Source organism: Bos indicus, chromosome 9, assembly GCF_029378745.1.
Source record: "Bos indicus isolate NIAB-ARS_2022 breed Sahiwal x Tharparkar chromosome 9, NIAB-ARS_B.indTharparkar_mat_pri_1.0, whole genome shotgun sequence".
NCBI classification, from domain to species: Eukaryota; Metazoa; Chordata; class Mammalia; order Artiodactyla; family Bovidae; genus Bos; species Bos indicus.
Window position 1 is genome coordinate 95,985,893 of NC_091768.1, and position 22,334 is coordinate 96,008,226.

General features: G+C 46.3%; 1 protein-coding gene across 1 annotated transcript in view; it reads left to right on the top strand.

Moving 5' to 3' along the window:
- The window catches only part of FNDC1 (fibronectin type III domain containing 1), a 111,466-nt gene that overhangs the window by 26,223 nt on the left and 62,909 nt on the right, over nt 1-22,334 (top strand). Inside the window, exons 2-4 of the mRNA XM_070796467.1 lie at nt 2,693-2,887; nt 5,091-5,177; nt 5,605-5,673. Coding sequence (XP_070652568.1) covers nt 2,693-2,887; nt 5,091-5,177; nt 5,605-5,673 — 351 coding nt within the window. The remainder of the gene's footprint in view (nt 1-2,692; nt 2,888-5,090; nt 5,178-5,604; nt 5,674-22,334) is intronic.

The following is a 22,334-nucleotide window of genomic DNA, read 5'->3' on the forward strand; positions in this document are numbered from 1 at the left end:
GTGGCCCTCCGAGGGGAAAGTGGCATGGGAAGGGGGGGTAGGTGGTGGAGGAAAGGGTAAACCCAGCTGGAGCCCTCACGATTGGTTTTAGGATACTAATGGCTTCCTAAATCAATTTTTCATTGGTGTGGTCATTGATCATTTATGAGCAGGGACAGAGTCCAAGATCCATGAGCTGTGGGAAAAGCCGGGCATTGCAGTTGGACACAGCAGGATTTGCATTTAGTTCTACCCGTGTACAGCTGTGTGGCTCTGGACAGTTCTCCTAACCTCTCTGTTCCAGGCCTTGCTTGCTGTCTTCATCTGCCATATGGAGGGAGTGAACGGCACCTCCTGCGTTGTGTGTGTTAAGAGCATCTCATGCAGTGTGAGTTTCAGGCAGAGAGTGGTGGGTGGTAGGCACTCAAGCTCCCTTTTCTTGTCCATTTCCCTCTCCCATTTTTATACTTTAGAGTTGGTTCACACCAGATGTTTTTTTTTTTTTTTTTCTGGTGTACAAATGCTGACAGTTATTGTGTTGAGACACACTGATGGTACTTGATCACTGGCAGGAGAAGAACAAACAAACTTGCACGAACACACTTGGAAACTGATGGGTAAGCGGAATGCAGTGGTATGCATTTGGTTTTGATGACCCAGGGGGATTTGCCTCTTGTTCTTCATTTTCCTCATTTTATTGGAGCTCCTTGAGGTTCTCAATGTCCCCCTTACCCTGGGCGGATGCACCATTTGACCGCGATTCTCATATGACTTAGAAATGATTCCATGCCGTGTTCAAGGACAGAGGTGAGGCAGAGCAGGAAAGAACAGCTAGTGTATTTATGGATTGTTCCTCCTTTCGGATGTCAGTAATGAACGGGAATCATCTTTAGACCGAGGTCAGTGTGTATGGATTGAATCACTCGTGCACAGCAGAAAACATGATGGTGTTAGGGCTTTACAAATCTCACATTAGAGAGATCGAACTTACCTGAAGGGAGGGTTAGAACTGAACTGTAAAGAAAAGCGTTGTTCACGTATTCATTCATTTGTTTTCTCCCTTAGGAGAGTCACCCAACCATTTCGAGGTGTTAGGGACCTTGCTTTGTTTCCATGATATTTTGGTCAGGGTGAAGAACAGGATTCTTGGGAATGATTTCTGCTATGGCAGGAAACGGGGACTGCAGCTACAGAAGGTCAAAACCATGGCAGAAAAGCGGGGAGGTTTTCAAAGTGAAGCCTTGGGAGAAATAAAGGAAATGGAGGAAAGGGAACCCCTGTCCTCCAGCCAAGAAAATCCTGCAAAGTTCCTTGCAGGTGAGGAAGGGTTCATGAGAATTAAGGCAGAGTCGCCATGACTGCTAATTTTAAATATCCAGATGCTTGCTAGTGGGCTGTCTTTACTGTCTCCTCAACTCAGAATTTCCCTGATGGCATTAAGCTTTTTGTCCTTGATGTCTCCTGTCTCACGTTTACAGGATTGTAAACGTTGGGGAAGAAATGCTTTCTGGGGGTTGCTCTGTGCCTGTCCTCTGACATTGCGTTTTTGTCTCCCAAGTGGACACTCTTTCTCTAGTGCCTCAAAAATTATGATATTCATACTCTATTTTTTCATTCCTTGAATTTCTTTAGTGGGATCCCAGAAGTTCTCTCTTTTTCTTATCATTTTCCTTCTAAGGCAGTGGGGTAATTTTGGGAAGAATAAGTGATGTATGTTAGCATCAGCTATACTTATTTTGTTCAGAATCTTCATTAGTGTTAAAAATCACATACTAACCAATATATGTGTTGTCATGAAACACTCCCCTTTCCCTCATTTCTATGAGAGTCTAAATTCATTTTTCTAAGTGTTCTGAAGTTTAAATGTTTCTGGTTTTTTTAGGTTACTTTTTTGCCAGCTGAGAATGCCTTGCATTGGTGTTTGCCCCTACGTTGACTGCTGTGTGAATATTTAGCATCTATTTATATCATGTTGCATTGCAATATCAGTTATATTATGAGCTGAGAGATCGTGTTTGACAAAACATTATGTTTCATTTTGGTTAGTTTGGAAAACCAAGAACACTGTTTTGGAACTTCATCAATGAAGATAAAAATGTTGTGCTTCTGGATAATTTTTCTGTCTTCTTCTGAGATGAAATATGGAAACATTTAAATTAGCGACCTGCAGCTAAAACCAGAGATTTGCCTGTCTTTCAAGATGTTGACCTTGATTTGTTTTCTTTGTGGAAATGACTGATTCTCTTATCCCCCTTTAGATACAGTGGATATTCTTCCTGATCATGAGAGTTTTATGTTGTTCTTCTCAGGGTGGCTTTAAAGATTGTCCAGCTGTACCATGACAAATCCTGAGAATTTATTTAATATATGAATGCTTCTGGAGAATATGTCAGATTACTATTTTGTTAATCTTGTCCTAGCAAGGCAACACAATCAAGCTGGGGAATGCCTAGAGTTTATTTTGATTTGTTTCACTTTGGGTTTAAATTTACCACTCACAGTTCTCTGAAATACATAAAAGGTTGCAGGTTTGGTATGTTTGTTTTGCTGTCACACTATAATGATGTCCAAACATGACGGTACTTAAAGTCTTTAGGATCAGACAGATGGAAAGTCGTTTGCTCTTTTACTAACCATGTCAGAGAACATTGGAAAAACATTCGTTTTCCCAGTCTGCCCTTCTCGTAAGTTGATAGTTGCGCTGTTTGCATAGCTGACCACCCACTGAAGCCAAGGCATGTGAAACTGCTGTCCACTAAAATGGGCCTGAAAGTCACGTGGGACCCACCCAAAGATGCTACCAATAGATCCGTGGAGCATTACAACATTGCCTATGGGAAGTCACTGAAAAGTCTTAAATACATCAAGGTGAATGCGGAGACACACTCCTTCCTTATTGAGGATGTGGGTAAGTGACCCTCTGTCTTGTTCCCAATCAGAACTAACTGTCCACTTCCATTCTCCTTCCATTCTCAGGCTGACTGTTTGGGAGACAAAAATGGCACCCAGTGGTTCTTTGGTTCTTGGGTAGCCAAGGTTAAGAGCCTGTTAAACAACAGCCTTCATCTTGCTCATGGGCTTCCCATCCTGCATTTGAATTCCTGGATCTCTCTCCAAATTGATGTAGGAAACAATTCTTAGTTTCTGGATGTGCTTTTAGAATATACGTTGATTCTTTTTTAGCTCATAGAAACTTGACTAGTGGACAAGTTTGTAGTCTGACCTTGAGATTTCTAATTTATAAACAGTTTATAATTAGGGGTTAGTTAAACAATGTGTCCCTGTAGGGGTGGATGGTGTGTCTTGCTTTGCCACATCTGATTCAAAGATATAACATTTCTCCCCGTTAAATTTGCTTCTGCAAGTTTGGAGTATTTAACATTTTACCTAAATATATTGTTGTATCAGTGCAGGTGTAGGTGGTTTTGAACTTAAACTTTGAGCTACTTCCAGTGGATCCTCTGTATTCCCCTTTCTCAGTCCCCCTGGCCTGAGACCCCATTTATTCTACAGCCATCCCGTGGTCCAACCTTAAGATGGATCCTACAGAAGTCATAGAAGTCAGCACCTGTGATAACCAGGTCCCCCTGGCCACGTTAGCATTCTGCTGCTTTCCCTCAGTGGATCAAAACCAACTCATGGCTCTTTCCTGTCTTCATGGCTCTAGCTAAACGTACATTTCTCTGAATCTCCTCTGTATCACTAGGGCCCCAGAATCCGACTGTGATGTTAAATGGAGATTCTATCCCACAAAGGCATGAGCAGGGTCCCAGTTTCTTGCTCACCCCTTGGGTTGTGAGGTTGACTGCAAAGAAGAAAAACATGCAAAAATAAAGCCCTAGAACTCACTGAAAACCAAGAGTATCCCCACCCCTCCCCTGCACCCTGCCCCCGGCAACTTCCTGATGAAAATCAGAAGTTTTCTGAAGCGAAACAGAGACATTTGGATGAAATTTCTTTGAAATACGAATAAGCTCAGAATGAAGAGAGAAAGTGCTGGCGATGCCTAGTTTTGCTTTTTGTCCAAACCTACAGCATTTCCCAGTTGGTCCAGCAGGTCGTGCCAAACCTTAAATGCCACCAGGTCCCACGATGGTCAGATAGAAGGCAGACCAGTCTTGAGCCCAGTAGGGGTCCCAGATGTGTCACTGGTCCTGGACCCCTGGCTTGAGAACCGAAGTTTTGTGAAAGGAATGTTCCTCACTGGGAGAAATGCAATGATCATTATTGCCTTTGACAGAACTCTTACCTCTCGAGCCCTTTATCCCCTCAAATGCCCACAAGCTTTCATCTCTTAAAGGAGTTGGCACCTATGCTTATCTTTCACATGATAATAATTCATTTTGGGGAAAACCAGCACTACCAGAGTTTTGCTTTTCAAAACTGTAGGTTCAAGGTACCCTTGCTTTGTAACATGGTATCTAGGTTTTCTTTTGCATCCCAGCAATTTCAGGATATCAGCTAGAGACCTTCATTATGTAACCTTGATCCCTAGATGCATGTCAAAAAGTGTAGTCCAGTTATTTCAGGGATAGCATTTCCAAGGTCTCGGGAAATGTTTTTTCTAGATCTTTTGACTATTTTTGTTGGAATAGTCAAAGAAAACCTGCACACATAGTAAGGGAAATATTTTATTGTGAAAAGAAGAAAATTTCATGAGGTTCTACTTATTGCAGTGTAGATTCCCCATGTGCTAAATTTCTTGAGTTACAGGGAAATGTTCTTACAATTATTTTGGAGGTTGGGAAGTTTTCTTTGTCGTTACTAACACTGTAGGTTAAAACATTTAGTGGACAGTGTGTGTCTGTTTCCTACATTGATTTCATGTTAAAAAAACTCGAAAGCTTATTTTTGTTGATTGCCCATGAATCCAGGTTTATTACACATATCATGTGCTTTGTACTAAATAAATTCTGTGTTCTTTTGGTCAGATGTGCTTCAATTGCCTGAGACCAATGTTAGTGATTTTGATTAAAGAAAAGAGAGAAGTTAGACCGGTCTCTTAATTCAGATTTTTATATTTGGTTATAACTGGTATGAGGCAGACAGTGACTTAAACTGTCGTTCTTGGAGATGTGAAACGGTGGCTTGACATGAACCGTGTGTTTCAGAACCGGGGGTAGTGTACTTTGTGCTGGTTACTGCAGAAAACAGCAATGGAGTGAGCCGTCCTGTTTACAGAGCGGAGAGCCTGCCTGGTAAGTCTTACCTTAGAATTGGAGGCTATGTTTTTGTGACTTAGACTGGGAAATTCTTTGCTTCTTCAGGTCAATGCAAATCTAGAAATCATTAAGGAGTTCCCAAACAAGAAATTTTTAGACCTGTATAGCAAGCTGAAAGATTGAAAACTAGGAGAAATTCATCCCTTCTTCTAAAGTACTTTTGATATAGGTTACTAGTGCTTTGTCTTAAGTTTGGGGGTACTCACTACAGTTAACCATGTATAAAAGACCGAAAATATGTGTTGTCCATACAGTTTAGGGGTCAGGTCACTTGGATGGCCTGAGCAGATCCTTTGGAAGATTGTTGAGAAGACCGTTGAAATGTACATTGAGGGATGCAGTGAAGTGTGGAAAATCAAGTAGTCCTCCTTTCTAACGATCAAGTTGCATTTTCCTAATTTAGGAGGTGAATGGATCAAGATTGATGGTTTTCCCATTAAGGGTCCAGGACCATTTAATGAAACCGTCACAGGTACTACTTGCTCATTCGGTTCATGTCTTCACTGAAGCACCATCTCGAAAGAGGGCTGTGCTTCTGTCACACACATGTGCTCACAAACCTTCATTTAGTTCCCATTGCTAAACTAACACACACGCCGCACGTTTTGGTCGATCTGCACTGCACTGGATGGACCAGACTGCAGCCAGTATTGCTCATTCCTCACGGCTCTTTCATGTTCTGGTGTGGGGGTATGTCCTTGTCTACATCTGGGGATGCTGTTGCTCTGTTAACAGGCAAATATGGTGGTTGAGATGGCAGTCCTGGCCCGATGAGGATATTTACAGCTCTTCTGTGTGTGGATGCAGAAATGAATGGAGCCCACCAAACAGTGGCTTTATTGGCTAATGTGCTGCATCCAGGCCTTCTCTCCTTTCTGATGCATGGGATACTTTGTGATCTGTTCGATGATCTGCCTCCCATCTCTGCTCCATATTTGTATTCATCTGTGTTTTATCATTTGGATGTGGGTGTTGTCTGACTGTATCGTTCTACTTGTTGAGAGAAGTGTTGACATTTCTTGTTGTGTCTCGAATATGTTTAATTAATGGTTAAACAGTAATGCAAAATGAAAGCAGTTATTTCAGAGTGTGGTCGAGTACATATCCTAAAGGCAATGTGGCAAGGCATGGTGTTTTTAAATACACCAATCTGGTATTATTGTTGAGAGGAAGGTGAGTATGTTGAAACCAGTGACCATAATCTGCCTCTCAGGTCAGATTTGATGGGTGTAGGCAGTTTTCAAAGACCATTTTATAAAAATAGGGACTGGAAGAACAAAACAGTCTGAAAAAGAAACTGAATTTTGGGAAAGGTGATGTGTTCTTGTTCAAATATGCTGGACTTAATGTAATGGATCTGTCTTATGGGTGATTGGTGATGAGGGCAAGAGGTAGGCATGGGTTAGGAGCCATGCTGAAGAGTGAGAGTTGAAGTAGGAAGAGTGATGAGAGGCTGAGAATTAGGAGAGACAAGAGTAAAGCCAAGGATCAAACTTTGGAAGACATGAACAGTGAAAAAGAGTCCAGAAGGTAGTACACCTGGAAAATGTGCAAAATAGGAAGGGTGTTTATTTCAGAGGTTGTCTACTCCTACAGATACACATGTAAACATTCACACCTTTTACTGACAGATATATTGTGCCTTTGAGCCTTATACTTTGTCTTTTAAATAACCATTTTATTTTTAATCATCTTCCTGATAAAGTTTTTGAATGGCAGTTTTAGAATGAGTAATATTTTTTCTTAAGTAGTTCATTTCTTATGCCATCTTTAATAGAAACAGGCTTGTGTGTGTGTGTCCTTTCTGAGTAAGCATGTGGTATAGAAACCCTGGGAACTGAGAATCACAGCCCAGTTCACTACTGGATTTATGACTGTGAGATCCTTTAACCTCTCTCTGCAGGAGCCTCTGTGGGTTCTTGATGCCAAAGAATGCTCTACTATAATACATAACACTGTATTTGTCATACATGGTGCTAAGGAAGATCCTGGAAGAAATTTTGCAGTGTACGATGTAAAGCAGAACTTTAATAAAATGCATGTCCAGAATGAATAGATTTAGCTCCAGAAAAAAAAAAAGACATTTCATTGTTAATGAAAATAATAAAAATAATTTGTGAGAAATTATCAATAAGTGACCAACCTTGCATCTGTACCTTTTGAAATAAGGCCTGGTAAATATGCTATGCTATTGAGGAATGGTTAATATATGATAATCCCATTAAACAAAAGAAGTACTATTTTTGATTTGCACATCAAACATGGTAGAATGAATAGTGTCTTGCACTTATAAACAATGCTTTTTTCCTCAAATGCATGTACAGTCTATTTTGATTTAATAAAATACAGTCTTTAAATGCAAAAATAAAGAAGCAAACACCCAAGAAACCCAACAACAACAAAGGAAGGGATTTGTCCTAGAAATGCAGATATTAGCATCTGCATCTGGTGAGAGGCCCCAAGGGTTAGCTCTTGTGCTTTGATCTGTAATACCTCACGTTCTTCCAGTGTTTATTTGAAACTAGAGGAAAATCCATTCTTTTATTCTGCTGGAAACTGTGGCTTCCGTTCAGATTTCAGAAGGCCTCTTTGCTGGCTGGAAATCTATCTTGACCTCATTGTCTTTACTTAAAAATAGGACTTTAGTTATGTAATTAATTCATTCAGTGCCTGTGGTTTTCTAGGCACAATTCTGGGTGCTAAAGATATAATAGTGAATAAGATTGACGAGGGTTTGCCTTAAGACTATATTCTAGTGGGAAAGAAAGACAGTAATTGTTATTCGGTTGCTAAGTAGTGTCTGATTCTTTGCCACCCTATGGACTGCAGCACTGTAGGCTCCTCTGTCCTTTACTATATCCCAGAGTTTGCTCAGATGCATGTCCATTGAGTTAGTGATGTTATCTAACCATCTCATCCTCTGCTGCCGCCTTTCCTTTTACCTTCAGCTTTTCCCAACATCAGAGTCTTTTCCAATTCATCGGCTCTTTGTATCAGGCGGCCAGGGTATTGGAGCTTCAGCTTTAGCATCGATTCTTCTGATGAATATTCAGGGTTGATTTCCTTTAGCATTGACTGATCCTCTTGCTGTCCAGGGCACTCTCAAAAGTCTGCTCCAACACCACAACTCAAAAGCGTCAGTTCTTCAGTGCTGAAGCCTTCTTTATGGTCCAACTCTCACATCTGTACAAGACTACTGGAAAAACCATAGCTTTGACTATATGAATCTTTGTCAGCAAAGTGATGTCAATGGCTTAGCTTTTTAACATGCTGTCTAGGTTTGTCATAGCTTTCCTTCCAAGGAGCAAGTGTCTTTTAATTAATGAATGGCTGCATTCATTGTCCACAGTGATGTTGGAGCCCAAGAAAAGAAAATCTGTCACTGCTTCCATTTTTTCCCGCATCTATTTTTGATGAAGTGATGGGACCGGATGCCATGATCTTAGTTTTTTGAATGTAGAGTTTCAAGCCAGCTTTTTGACTCTCTTCTTTCACCCTCATCAAGAGGTTCTTTTGTTCCTTTTCACTTTCTGCCATTAGAGTGGGAAAGAAAGACAATAAGCAATGCAAGTAGAGAGTCAGGCATATAATCTGTATGAGTTTGGTAGGGATGCCATAACAAAATATCAGAGGCTGGTTATCTTAAACAGTAGATATTTATTTCCTTACAGTTCTAGCAGCTCGAAGTCCGAGATGAAGGTGTCAGCAGGATTGATTTCTCCCCAGGTCTTTTTCTTTGGCTTACCTTTCCTCTGTGGCCATGAATCCTTGGCTTGTCTGTGTCCAGATTTCTACTTCTTCTAAGGACACCAGTCAGATAGGATTAGGGCCACCTTTGTAGCTTCATTTTAACTTAGTCACCTTGTAAGGCCCACGCTCCAAACACAGTCCCATTCTGAGATAATTTGGCTTAGATCTTGAACATAAAAATTTGAAAGGGGAGGGAGACAAAGTTTAGGCTGTAACATGATCATAAATTCCTTGAAACATGAGCAGCACTGTGATACAGAACAAGATGGCGGCACCAGGCCAAGACCTCTGGGACTGTCTGGGACGCCACATGAGGGGGGACGAAGAATGTGCGGTGAGTCTTGGAGGCAGGCAGGAGCTGAGTGATTTTCAGATGGTCACTCATACAAATGTGGATGCTCTTATAGGGCTAAGCAAAAATGCAACTCTAGGGCAGAAGTTTTGGCTTACTCTTTGGTCACTCATCACATATCTTTTTGTTAGAAAGTGGTCTTGGTGTTTAAATGTAAACTCTCTCCTGTTGAGATGTAAACCCATATCCCTTTGTTTGTCCTTGGGGGAGAGATGTCACAAGTCCCTTCACGTATTGGAATCCTATTATTCAGCTTTCCTGCAGACTTTTCTGAAGTTGTTTTTGCTTTTCTTCTATGACTGGATCTGGGTAATCTGCTCTGTGCAGAGCTGGGCACTGGGCGTCAGGATGAGAACCACAGTCCATCTCTGCTTCCAACCAGACCATGGGCTCGGAGGGCAGTTCATGGGCTTTCACCGAGCTGTTCATCTGGGAAATTTTAGCTCTCAGTAGGCTCATAAGTATTTTTAGTAATGTCGTGGTTTTCTAAAAATCGAATCCTTTGTGCTTTCCTCAATCGATGGAGCCCACACTAGACCCAGAACTGAAATAAAACTTTGATTTATACTTTATATTTTCTTTCCATTCTATTTTAGTCCATGAAACTTACTAATTTTTTTTTGACAGTTAAATTACAGCTCAGACTCAAGTTTAGCGTAGAGTTCACAATTCTCTTAGGCCATTAAAAATTGTTTATTTCTGGCTGTCCTGGGTCTTCTGTTGTGCGGGCTGTTTTCTAGTTGTTGTACTCGGGCTTCTCATTGTGGTGGCTTGTCTTGCTGCGGAGCATGGGCTCTAGGCCACTCAAGCTTCAGTAATTGTGACATGTGGGCTCAGGCATTGAGGCTCCTGGGCTCTAGAGCCCAGGCTCCATAGTTGGGGCACACGGGCTTAGCTGCTCCTTGACACATGGGATCTTGGGTTAGATCTGTGTCTGTGTCAGACTTTATTTTTTTGGGCTTCAAAATCACTGCAGGTGGTGACTGCAGCCATGAAATTAAAAGACGCTTACTCCTTGGAAGAAAAGTTATGACCAACCTAGATAGCATATTGAAAAGCAGAGACATTACTTTGCCAACAAAGGTCTGTCTAGTCAAGGCTATGGTTTTTACAGTAGTCATGTATGGATGTTGAGAGCTGGACTGTGAAGAAAGCTGAGTGCTGAAGAATTGATGAATTTGAACTGTGGTGTTGGAGAAGACTCTTGAGAGTCCCTTGGACTGCAGGGAGATCCAGCCAGTCCATTCTGAAGGAGATCAGCCCTGGGATTTCTTTGGAAGGACTGATGCTAAAGCTGAAACTCCAGTACTTTAGCCACCTCATGTGAAGAGTTGACTCATTGGAAAAGAGTCTGATGCTGGGAGGGATTGGGGGCAGGAGGAAGAGAGGACGACAGAGGATGAGATGGCTGGATGGCATCACCGACTCGATGGACATGAGTTTGAGTGAACTCTGGGAGATGGTGACGGACAGGGAGGTCTGGCGTGCTGTGATTCATGGGGTCACAAAGAATCGGACATGACTGAGCGACTGAACTGAACTGAACTGCTGCATCGGCGGACGATTCTTTACCACTGAGCCACCAGGGATGCTCCCTCTTAGGCCGTTTTCACCAGCATGATTCCCGTGGTCCAGCCATTCCCTTCCTTATCACGGTCACCCCGACCTCCAGGCTGCTCCCCGAATCCAAACAGCTTGAAGGCACGTGGTTCATTATGTGCATCTCCACACTGGCGTCCCAGACTGCACAACTTCAGTGCTGACAATCCGTTAGACAGTCTCCACTCCTGTTCCCTAGGATGAAGCTGCTCCCCTCCAAAACCTAGAATCATGAAATTCTTCAGTGCTGTCATGTCATTAGATTGTCCAGGCTTCGGGTCTGTAGACACTTCCCATTGCTAGACTCCAGAAACTGTCTCCTGGCCCATTTCTGGCTTATTTTATCTTGGTGCCAGCATTTCACCACACTCATGTCAGCACAGCCATGCCAGCTGCCCCCTATCCCTGGCTGTCTGGTTTTCCTTTCTGTGTGCTAATTGCTGAGCCTGTGGGAGAAATAAGAACTAAGCTCATCCACCTTGTGACAGCTTCCTGTAGCTGGTTTTCTAAGTTCATCTGGACCCTGGGTTCTGCTTGGAGATTATTCTGTTTGTCCTTTCTCAGTTTCCTTTCTTTCTCTCCAAAACTTGGCCATTTTCTTCAAGTTCCTTCCTCCACCTGCCTTCCCCTCCTGACCTGCCCTCCCACCTGACCTTGCTTCCTGTCTCCCTGGGAAATAAAGGTCATTGGGGTGACATCTCTTGTCTCCCCTCCCTTGACTTCTAAGCCTTCATGGCTTCCTTCCCTTCTCCTGGCTCTGAGGAAAGGTTGCTATTACCGCTTCTCTCTCAGGCTGACTTCATATACAGAGAGCTTCTTTGCAAGTATGGTTAGGACCCAAGGGCTGTTCTGGATTCATCCTTGGAGCCCTCCCCTCCCCTGTAGGACCTGGCTCAAAAGCTAATTTGGGCAGCTGTCAAATTATTTGACAGTGAAACTATGAGACCTGAAAACTGAAGCTTGGCATCTTTCACTTCTTCCTTGGCAGTCCTGTCATAGGACATATCTGTGGATATACCAGGAAAGATGTCCAAGCATGTGTTTTGATCTTTTCAATCAGTACTTCATCAAAATGAGCACCCATCTTCAGGTGCATTTTCTTGCTAGTTTGTTTATGTAGATGTGAAGTGAAGTGAAGTCGCTCAGTCGTGCCCAATTCTTTGCAACCTCTTGGGCTGCAGCCCACCAGGCTCCTCTGTCCATGGGATTTTCCAGGCAAGAGTACTGGAGTGGGGTGCCATTTCCTTTTCCAGAGGATTTTCCTGACCCAGGGATTGAACCTGGGTCTCCTGCCTTGTAGGCAGACTCTTTACCTTCTGAGCCACCAGGGAAGTCCCTATGTAGATGTGACTGATGTGGTATTTGAAAACTCTAATCCCACTGTTTTGAGATTGCCTCCTTCCCTAATCTCTTGGTTTAACAGCATAATGAATCCATCCAACCATAACCATCTGCACCGCTGACTCTTACACCCCAGAATCAGGCTCAATCAACAGCGAGACCCTTCAGACGTCTCAGCCATACAATGATGGGGCTCCCCAAATAGGCTCCAGGCTCCTTTCTAAGAACCCTCTCAGGTTCTAAACTTCCTTTTAAGGTTCTAGGGTTCCTTTCAGCTCTGACATTTCATGAATTAACAACACTAAGGCACTCTGAATGAGTGGTCCTAAGCTTGGCAAGCCCTTGGGAACCATTGCTGAGAAATGACTGCCTTGGTCTCCACCCTACTGAGAATGTTTTAGCCCAGCAAATCCTGAACTCATCTTGGCCAAGGAAGAAACACTGAATTATAGATTCTGGGTGTTGAGGTTGTGAGTGAATACACAGAGGCACACAGGATAAAGAATCGTCTCCAGTGATACACTGGAAGTGCTGCCTTCCTTCTCTGGGTGCAAATGGCAGGCTTTCTGCCAAATGAGCCAAGGAGACACCATGTTAACTCACTTAAACTGACCCATGTTGGTATGACTGGGTAAGAGGAGCCGCTGAAGTGCAGCGATAAGCAAACCACATCCTCCATTGCTTCTGCCCTGGGGGCACTACCGTGTAACCTGGAGCCAGATCCTGGCTGCTGTGGGCCGGACTTGAGCTTTAAGTATTCCCTGCTCCAAAGTTTTAAAATTAATTATGAATCAAAGACCATCCTCTTTTCATATACTAGTTTCAATTTAAAAAGTCTCTGGCCCACAGGGAATTAATAATGTCTATGACATTATTTTTCTCAGTAGCTCTCTCATGCAATTATTAGATTTTTTAAAGTATGCAGTTTGGAGGGCAGACCTGGTTTCTGGCTCCTGACCTGGGGGGGTGAGCTCCTCGAGGGCAGGACAATGATATACTCATTTTTATATCTCCAGAGCCTGGGTTGAGCACAAAGTAGGCGCTCAAGGATTGTTTACTGGGTGAAATGCATTTAGAGGCTGCTTCTGCTCCACATCCATGCCCAGGAAGTTGAACTGTATGTCAGTAGCTCGGGCACCTCCATCTCATTCAGCCACTGACTGTAGGGGTGGCCCCAGCAGGCTGCTTGGTCCCCCTAGAATGGTGCTGTCACTAGTCAGCGGTCCTGGTTCTTGCCCACTGTTTCTTTGGAGGGGCCTGGGTGAAGGATGGTGTTAAATGCATTTGGAGACCGGAGTTCCTCAGGGCTGGTTGCTCTGTGGAGTCAGGCCCACCTGCTGTGAGCTCACCTCCCTCCACGTTCAGATCTTTATCCTTCCATGGCTCAGATCTCTTTATCTGGGTGCTGGTTTCCAAGCTGCCTCTCACATTATAATGTGGTTCAGTTCAGTTCAGTCGCTCAGTCGTGTCCGACTCTTTGCGACTCCACGGACTGCAGCACGCCAGGCCTCCCTGTCCATCACCAAACTCATGTCCACCCATGAGTTGGAGTCCACCCAAACTCATGTCCATTGAGTTGGTGATGCCATCCAACCATCTCATCTTCTGTCATTCCCTTCTCCTCCCACCTTCAATCTTTCCCAGCATCAGGGCCTTTACAAGTGACTCAGCTCTGCATCAGGTGGTCAAAGGATTGGAGTTTCAGCTTCAGCATCAGTCCTTCCAATGAATATTCAGGACTGATTTCCTTTAAGATGGACTGGTTGGATCTCCTTGCAGTCTAAGGGACTCTCATGAGTCTTCTCCAACACCACAGTTCAAAAGCATCAGTTCTTCATGTGGTTAGAATGTGGTTAGACTTCATCAACCTCAGAGTCCATTCTTTTATTCTAAAAAGTAGGCAAGAGAGGCTTGCGTGCAGATGTTCTTGGGCGGGACTCCTGAGTTCCATCCCAGACAAGGGTGCTGTGGGAAGGACTTAGCACGGGCCAGCTGCCTGGAGGAGGCAGAAGTTGTTGGACACCAGGGCTGAAACCCACATTTTGCGGTGTTTCATCTCCCTGTCTACACTGATGAATGAGAATATCTGCGCATAGTTTTTCCTTTCAGTGAATCCTTAAGACGCAGATGACGGGGAGCGAGGCCCTTCCCTCCAACAGACGGGTGCTTGTTTCAGAGGCTGAGGAGTGGCCGCTTTGATGGAATGGGCAGGGGCTGTGGGCGGCTGGGAAGATGAACTGTCCCCACAGTCCTCGTGTGTGGGCCTTGGGTGCAACGTCAGCCGACCTTGCCCTTGCCTCCTGGAGGAACCTGCAGTAGTTAACTAACCCAATGTCCTGGTGGAGCCAGCATCTTGGGGGCTGGGTGCCATTTTCTGAGTATCTGTCACTGGCTTTTCTTTTGGTGTCTGAGGGCGGAGGAGGGCAGGGAGGAGCAGTAGGTGATGCCCTTGAAGAGGGGTGCAGCTTCTTATAAAGGATCTCTGGGCGTGTAGACATCTTTCCCAAAAGAAACCACTTTCTTTGCTCAGTTGTCAACCTATTCAGGTATTGTAACTGGACCTTTCTTTGCAGGTGACATGTTGGATAGCACTAAAAACTGAGCTAACCAATAGCTGTTTAACAGAAAAAGTGCTTTCATTTCTAGAAGACAACTGCGTCGCCAACTCTTTGGCTCCCAAATGAAACAAATGCAGAAGAGCTTTAGACAAAACAAACCAAGCTGCAAAAACCTGGGAAAATTTTCCCTTAGGACATCTAACACCCCTTTCTCTTAGCTTACCTCGACCAGGAGGCTGTCTCTGTGTCCACAGTGAGGTGAGGAAACGCCAGAGGTCCGCATTTCAGCCGTTGAGGAACTCAGAAAAGGAGGCTCGCTTCCTTTGCTTTCTGGGTTCCTCCAGGGCCCTCAGGAAGTGCCGCTGAAAACTGAAGCACCAGCAGATGGGTCCAGATCAGATGCTCCAATGATGCCTTTTTTCATCATGTAAAGTTTCACAGAGGAACCTTTACAGCTGGTCCCCTGCAAGATTTCCCCCTCTTGCCTTCCACGCTAAGTCAGTGAGGGCTGGGCCAGGGATGGGGAACAAGGGAGCTGGGGCCAGGCTAGGGCTCACCCCTGGTGCAGGTGGCTGAGGACCTTGGCAACTGATATCGCTGTTCCAGGCTTATCACTGAGCCACTGCCCTGAGTAGGACACAGGGACCTTAGCTAGCTCTGCCTGCGTGGCAGTGGAGAGACTGCTGACCTAACGAACACAGAGAGTCCCCTCAAAGGTTTTATGATCTGTGAGATTGAGGGGCGTGTCCATGCAGACGGTTGTAGGGCCGCTGAGTTCCTGTGTAGAGTTTGCCCCTGTTGTTAATGTCCTGCTGGCCACCATCTGGGGGTGACTCGGCCTCTGCCGCCTTGGTCCTGTGCAGTGACATTGGTGGTGTAGTCTTCACTGATGTTCATATCACCGCTGGGATTATAGGGCCTTTGGGCTTCCCTGGTGGCTCCGATGGTAAAGAATCCGCCTGCAACACAGGAGACCTGGGTTCGATCCCTGGGTCGGGAAGATCCCCTGGAGGAGGGCATGGCAAACCACTCCAGTATCCTTGGCTAGAGAATCCCCATGGACAAAGGAGCCTGGGGGACTACAGTCCATGGGATTACAAAGAATCAGACAGGACTGAATGACTTTCACTCACTGGGATCAAGGTCAGTAACTGTTGACCTTTTTGGATGACATCCTGGAGCTGCTGATATCCCAGTCATTCTTTGAAGCTTCTCAAACTGGGTCCTCAGAACTTGTGAGAACATCGCACTGCCAGGAAAGCATGACGGGAACTATTTTCTTGGCAGAGACACCAGGCAGGTCCAACGGGAAGTGTTTTCTTGGTGGCCGGTCATTTAAAATGTTATTTTTGACTCTGAAGACAAACCAAAATATTATAGGGTAGTCTATACAATTTAAATGCAATTTTGAGATAAAACCGAGATTGTGGATCAGTTACCAATGCTCCAGGCTTGTGGGGGCTGAGTTTGTTTTCTTCGATGTTACATGAACCTCAGTGAAGAGCGTGAGGGGCTCTGTTCAGTGGTAAAGTGATCCAGCAATTCTGTGAAACAGCCAAGTCAAACAAGATGGTTGGAATGGAGTGGTCCCAGGGTGGCTGGAGCATCTGCTTTGTTTCTGAGATGGTCCTGCTGGAGTTTTGAGGACCACGTTTGTGGCTCAGATGCTGGCGGCCTTGTGTCAGCCTGTGGGGTTGGCCTCTGTCTACACTGTCCCTGGGTTCCCTGTAGCTTCCTCATCTGGTGACAGCCAGGATGTCCCCGCATGACCCTAGGAAGCAGGGAAGAGGAATCCGTGAAGAACTGGGCAGGGGGCGGTAGAAATCTTAAACTGGTGGCTCTGAGGTTTGTTTGCTTTGAAAGTTAGCTTTACACGCTTCATAAAGGGCTTCCACAGTCCTAACATTACTATCATTAGTAATTGGCACTGATTTACTTGGGGGTGATCAAGGTTCTTTGTTTTTCTTTCAAGAACTTCTCTTTTCTCCCAATCCCTGAAAAAGCAGCAGGAATGGACCGACTCCGGTTGATGGCTTAGGGGCGCTGTGCCAGTGTCTCTGAAGGATGCTGAGATTCGTGCCTGTCAGTCTAATTCTCCCCTTGGTGTCCACTCTGCTTCCCCAGCAGGCAGCCAGGCCCTGGGAGACTGAAACGTGGGTAAATGTAAGGGGAACGGTGTGATGAATGGCTTCTGATGGGACGAATGGACCCACGTTCCCTGGAGGGCAGCCAGGCCCTTGGGAACTTAGCCAGCATCTTCTGAATGCAGAGATGCTCATGATATGGCAGTCCTAGATAGACGGTGATGCCTGGCTCCGCAGAGCAGTCCTTCCCCAGAGGGGCTCCCAGGGGGACGCTCTCCCAGACGGGCACTGTGTGTATGCCACAGTGTGGCTGCGGGTGACACCAACTCTGCAACCACTGTGAGCTTCTAAATAGGGGTGGAGAGAACCAGGGATGCAGCCCCAAAAGCCCTGGGTTCCAATGCCAGCTGGGTGCCTGATGCTGTCTGGCTTGGAGATTCTCCCTTACTCTCTTGGAGCCTCACTTCCGTTGTCCGTAAATGGGGTGTTTATTGGGTTATCATGAGGATGCTTGTCCACTGCCTTACCTGGCAGGGATCCAGTCGATGATGAAGGTTGGTGATGCTCTGACAGACACTGTTTTGAAGTGAAGGCATGAGATTTCCTTTCCTCTTCTTGGGCTTCCCTGGTGGCTCAGATGGTAAAGAATCTGCCTGCAATGAGAGAGACACAAATTCGATCCTTGGGTCGGGAAGATGCCCTGGAGAAGGGAATGGCAACTCAGTCCAGCATTCGATCCTTGGGTCGGGAAGATGCCCTGGAGAAGGGAATGGCAACTCAGTCCAGCATTCTTGCCTGGAGAATCCGGTGGGCAGAGGAGGCTGGTGGGCTACAGTCCATGGGGTCGCAAAGAGTCGGACATGACTGAGTGTCTAACACTCTCTTGTTAAATAGCTGGGCTTGTCCAAATAAACTGCAGTTCAGTGCATCGTTAAATGTACAGAGGGCTTTGATTGGAGAGGAGACTGGGGCATTAACGGGAGACTTTAGAGTAAGTGTTGCACATCTGGTTGTTGGGGAGAAGAGCTCTGGGAGCCTTTGCAGGGGGACTGTTGCAGCGGGACTGAGTGTGGGAATTCACCTGGGAAGAAGGAGCCCGTGACAGACCAAGGCTGTCAGGTGTTGCCAACCTGCCCGTACTCTGGCCTCAGCCAGCATCGGCGGGGAGGGCACCCAGACTCAGCATAGGGGCAGCAGGCATGTGTCTGGTTCCTCTGGTTGAGACAGCTGGTGTCATTCCCCCTCCCCGCCCCGCAGTGCACCTTCCCTCTCCCCCACACCCCCTCACCTCTTCCTAATCAGGCTCTTTCATCGCAAGTGCACAGAAGCTCCCGAATCTCACCTGTCCTGGATACAGGTGGGAGGGGATGTGCTTCCACAAGTCCCCTCCCACCCACCACCAAGGTGTTCTGATGCACAGTGCAGTGTGAGGACTGTGGTCCAGCCTCGTGGGTGGATTCCCGCCCTCAGACCAGTGTCCCTGGTGGCCTTGAGGTCTGATGCCTGGGAAGGGTGGGGAGGCCGCCTGGGGCCGAGGCTGGGCGAGGGGAAGGGCGGCTGTTACTGCCCTGTCTGCGTGAAGCTTGGAGGCCAGTGCAGTGGGTGTCAGGTGGGTCAGTGGGACAAACCACTTGCTCTCTGAAGCTCTAGACTGAGGGATCCCTCACGTTCTCCTGGAAACAGGAATATCCTGCTAGTTGAGACCGGGCCAGGGAAAGTGGTCACCAGACAGCCGGGGCCATGGACTTTCATTCCAATGAAGAGGAGGGGCCGGCTCAGAGTGGTGTGACTGTGAGATGCTAACAAGGACGAGGAATGGTGCTTTCCGCTTATGGTGCAAACAAAGCCAGCTGGGTGTCGACAGCCTCGTATATGAGAAGGCTTTCAGTGTAGAGTCTTTGGCAAGAAGTCCACTTCTTTTGCAACCGTCTGGTTCTGAAGGTGAAAGTCACTCAGTCGTGTCCGACTCTTTGCAACCCCGTGGACTATACAGTCCATGGAATTCTCCAGGCCAGAATACTGGAGTGGGTAGCCTTTCCCTTCTCAGGGGATCTTCCCAACCCAGGGATTGAACCCAAGTCTCCCTCATTGCAGGTGCATTCTTTATCAGGTTCTTTGAAACACATTTTTTTTTTTTTTTTTTTTTTAGCGTGCACAGAAAACTCTGATGCAACCACAGCTCACCTTCTGAAAGGAGCCGCCTGCCCACCATGAATCTGATAAAAGAGGGTTTTTATCACGACCGATCACAAACACAATGAGCACTTAATGTGTCCTTGATAGATGTCAGGACAGTGTGAATTACAAAACCCAGTAACAGAGACACTGCTTGACCAAGGAGGAAGCTGAAGTTCGAAAGGCAGTGAGACTTGGACTCAGATTCAGACCCTGGCTTTCGAGCCCATGGAAGCCCAATTCAGAAGCTACGCGTTTAATAGCGCTGAATTGTAAATGGGCAAAGAAAGCATCATGTTGAATTTTGGATTTTTTTTGTGTGTGAAAAGAACAGATTTTTTTGACTCCCTATGATTTCAGAATACTTGCCAATTTGCATAGCTGGCAGTACTCATCAGGGGAGATGTTCTAATTCTGCCTGGCTTTCAGATGTTGGTTGTAGTTTACATGGGAAGCGTTTCGCCTCACTGACGTGCTTAGTGGACGGTGTGTGATTAATCGATGTAAGTCTTCTGAGATCAATTCATTCTGAGCAACATCTACCTGGTTGAATGGTCTCCAGAGCAATGGAGGGAGTGTGTCCTGCCAGGTTCAAAATATACTTAGCACGGGTGGATGTGAACATCATTCCTCTTGGCAATGGTGACTTCCTGTTTTCAAGAGAAAAGGCTTACAGGGATTTATTAGAAAATTTTCAGAAGGCTTCTGTGGGGCTATCACACACAGCTTAGAGAAAACACTTAGGAAATCTCACTGCGAGTGAACTTGAGCCACAGGAACAGATTTTCTTCATGTGTACATCAGCTTAAAAGAAGGCTCCCAGACGATCTAGTAAAGATCTATAAAAGCTAATTGACGGTGTGTTTCATCCAGAGCATTAAAGAAAGGAACTTTTCAAAGTACTTGAAAAAATTGGGGCTGGCTTTAGGGCTGAGTACAGTGGAATGACATTGTCACCTCACTCTGGTTTCTAGAGTCGGTGGCCTTCTCTGGTTGCTAAAGACAACCTGCTGAGTAGCTTCTCTGGCTCCTTAGTTATACTGTCTGATCCACTGAAAAAAATGTATACATGCTGGCTGGATCCCTTCTCTGTTCACCTGAAACTATCCCAACATTGTTCACCGGCTATACCCCAACTCAAAACTGTTATTGTTGTTCAGCTGCTAAGTTGTGTTCAACTCTTTATGACCCCATGGACTGTAGCATGCTAGGCTCCCCTGCCCTTCACCATCTACCAGAACTTGCTCAAAATCATGTCCTTGAGTCAGTGATGCCATCCAACCATCTCATCCTCTGTCGTCCCCTTCTCCTCCTGCCTTCAGTCTTTCCCAGCATCAGGGTCTTTTCCAATGAGTCAGCTCTTTGCATCAGGTGGCCAGAGTATTAGAGCTTCAGCCTCAGCATCAATCCCTCCAGTTCAGGGTTATTTCCTTTAGGATGGACTGGTTGGATCTCCTTGCTATCCAAGGAGTTTTTTAAAAAAAACCAAAACACATACCTGCAAATGTGAGGCCTACTGTGCAAGGCAGTATGCTCACACTTGGAAGGGGGCCTGTCCAGCTTAGAACCCATGTTTCACGTTTATTAGCAGAAGAGGTTGGGTGGCTGCTGGGATGGCATGAGCGGACGGGGCTCGGTGGACAAGCGGGGAGGCTGGCATCAGGGTGGCTGCATTCAGCTTGCTGCTTGGCACTTAGCCATGCGGCCGTGGGTCAGGTACTTCACCTCCCGATCCTCAGTCTTCTTGTGGGGATTGTGACATCTGACTTCCTCGCCTGAGAGATGTTGGAAGGACAGTTAAAACGAACCAAGCAAGAGCTTGTAACCAAGTGTGAGGTTCTCTGTAGAAGAGAAGTGTGATTGGTCATAGGGCTGGCCTCAGCCCTGTTGCCAAAGCTTGCTCAGCAGGCCTGGCTTTGTTTTCAAACCCTGGTGTGGAGGGTTGGACTGCAGCCCGGAGCCTGGGGCTGGGGGGAGCCCATGCGGTCCGAGGGGGCTGCTGCTGTCCCTGCCACTGGGCAGTGTGGCTGAGATTTAGTGGGCCTGGCCTGGGCCAGGATCCCAGGCCAAAACCTGTTTCGTCTGGGACAGAGTCCCTTGTTCTTGGAACTTCCCCTCTTCCTCTTCCTCAGGGACCCCGGCACTTCAGGACATCCCAGTGGTCTTTTTCCTCCTTTCTGTTTGTTTGAAATTTTGCTCTTGAGTGTCAGGGGTTATTTGTTCTGGAGCACAGGCCCACCACACTCCCCAAATGAAGAAGAAGTGTTAGTCGCTCTTTGCGACCCCATGGACTGTAGCCCGCCAGGCTCCTTTGTCCATGGAATTCCCCAGGTAAGAATACTGGAGTGGGTAGCCATCCCCTTTTCCAGGGGATCTTCCTGACCCAGGGATTGAACCCGGTCTCCTTCACTGTGGGTGGATACTTCACCGTCTGAGCCACCAGGGAAGCCCCAAGGCCCCGAGGCGAGGCTTGCTCTCCACCGATGCTGGCTCCACTGTGAAGTAGATGAGCTGGCCGGGTCTCAGGGCGGGGGCCGGGCCACAGAGCCGGGACGCCATCTCTGCTCAGTGATTTACTGCTTAGCTGAATCTTGTTAGACCCACGCATGTGTTTTCGGTCAACTTGCCCGTGTTGCTGGAGATCATCCCAGAAGTCCCAGACGGATGGGTGGCTCTCTGCAGTGGTGGGGAGAGTGGTTGTGTCACTCAGGGCTTTAGGACAAGAGTGAGTGGAGAGGGCAACCCTGAGGCTGGGCACATTGGTGACAGCACCCTGGACACCCACCACATTTGCCGCTGCCCCAAGGAGGTAGCCTGTGCCCGCTGTGGGGGTGGAGGGGAGCCTGCCAGTCCTGCTGGGAAGAAGAGCAGTGCAAATGGCCTGTGGCAGCTCGAGCAGGCGTCATTTCTCACGTCTGCATCACCGAGGGTCCCTCGAGGAGGTATGAGCTTTTCTTAAGAGTAAATGAATACCATGTATTATTGGCAGACAGAATTTTTAAATAATTTATTTTTAATTGAAGGCTAGCCGCTTTACAATATTTGTGCCATACATGAATTAGCCCTAAGTGTATATATGTCCCCTCCCTCTTGAACCTCTCTCCCACCTGCCGCCCATTCCCACCCCTCTAGTTGTTACAAAGCCCCAGTTTGAGTTCCCTGAGTCATATAGCAAATTTCCATTGGCTGTCTATTTTATATATGGTAGTGTATATGCATCCGTGCCACTCTTTCCATTCATCTTACCCTCTCCTTCCTCCCCACTGCCCTATTC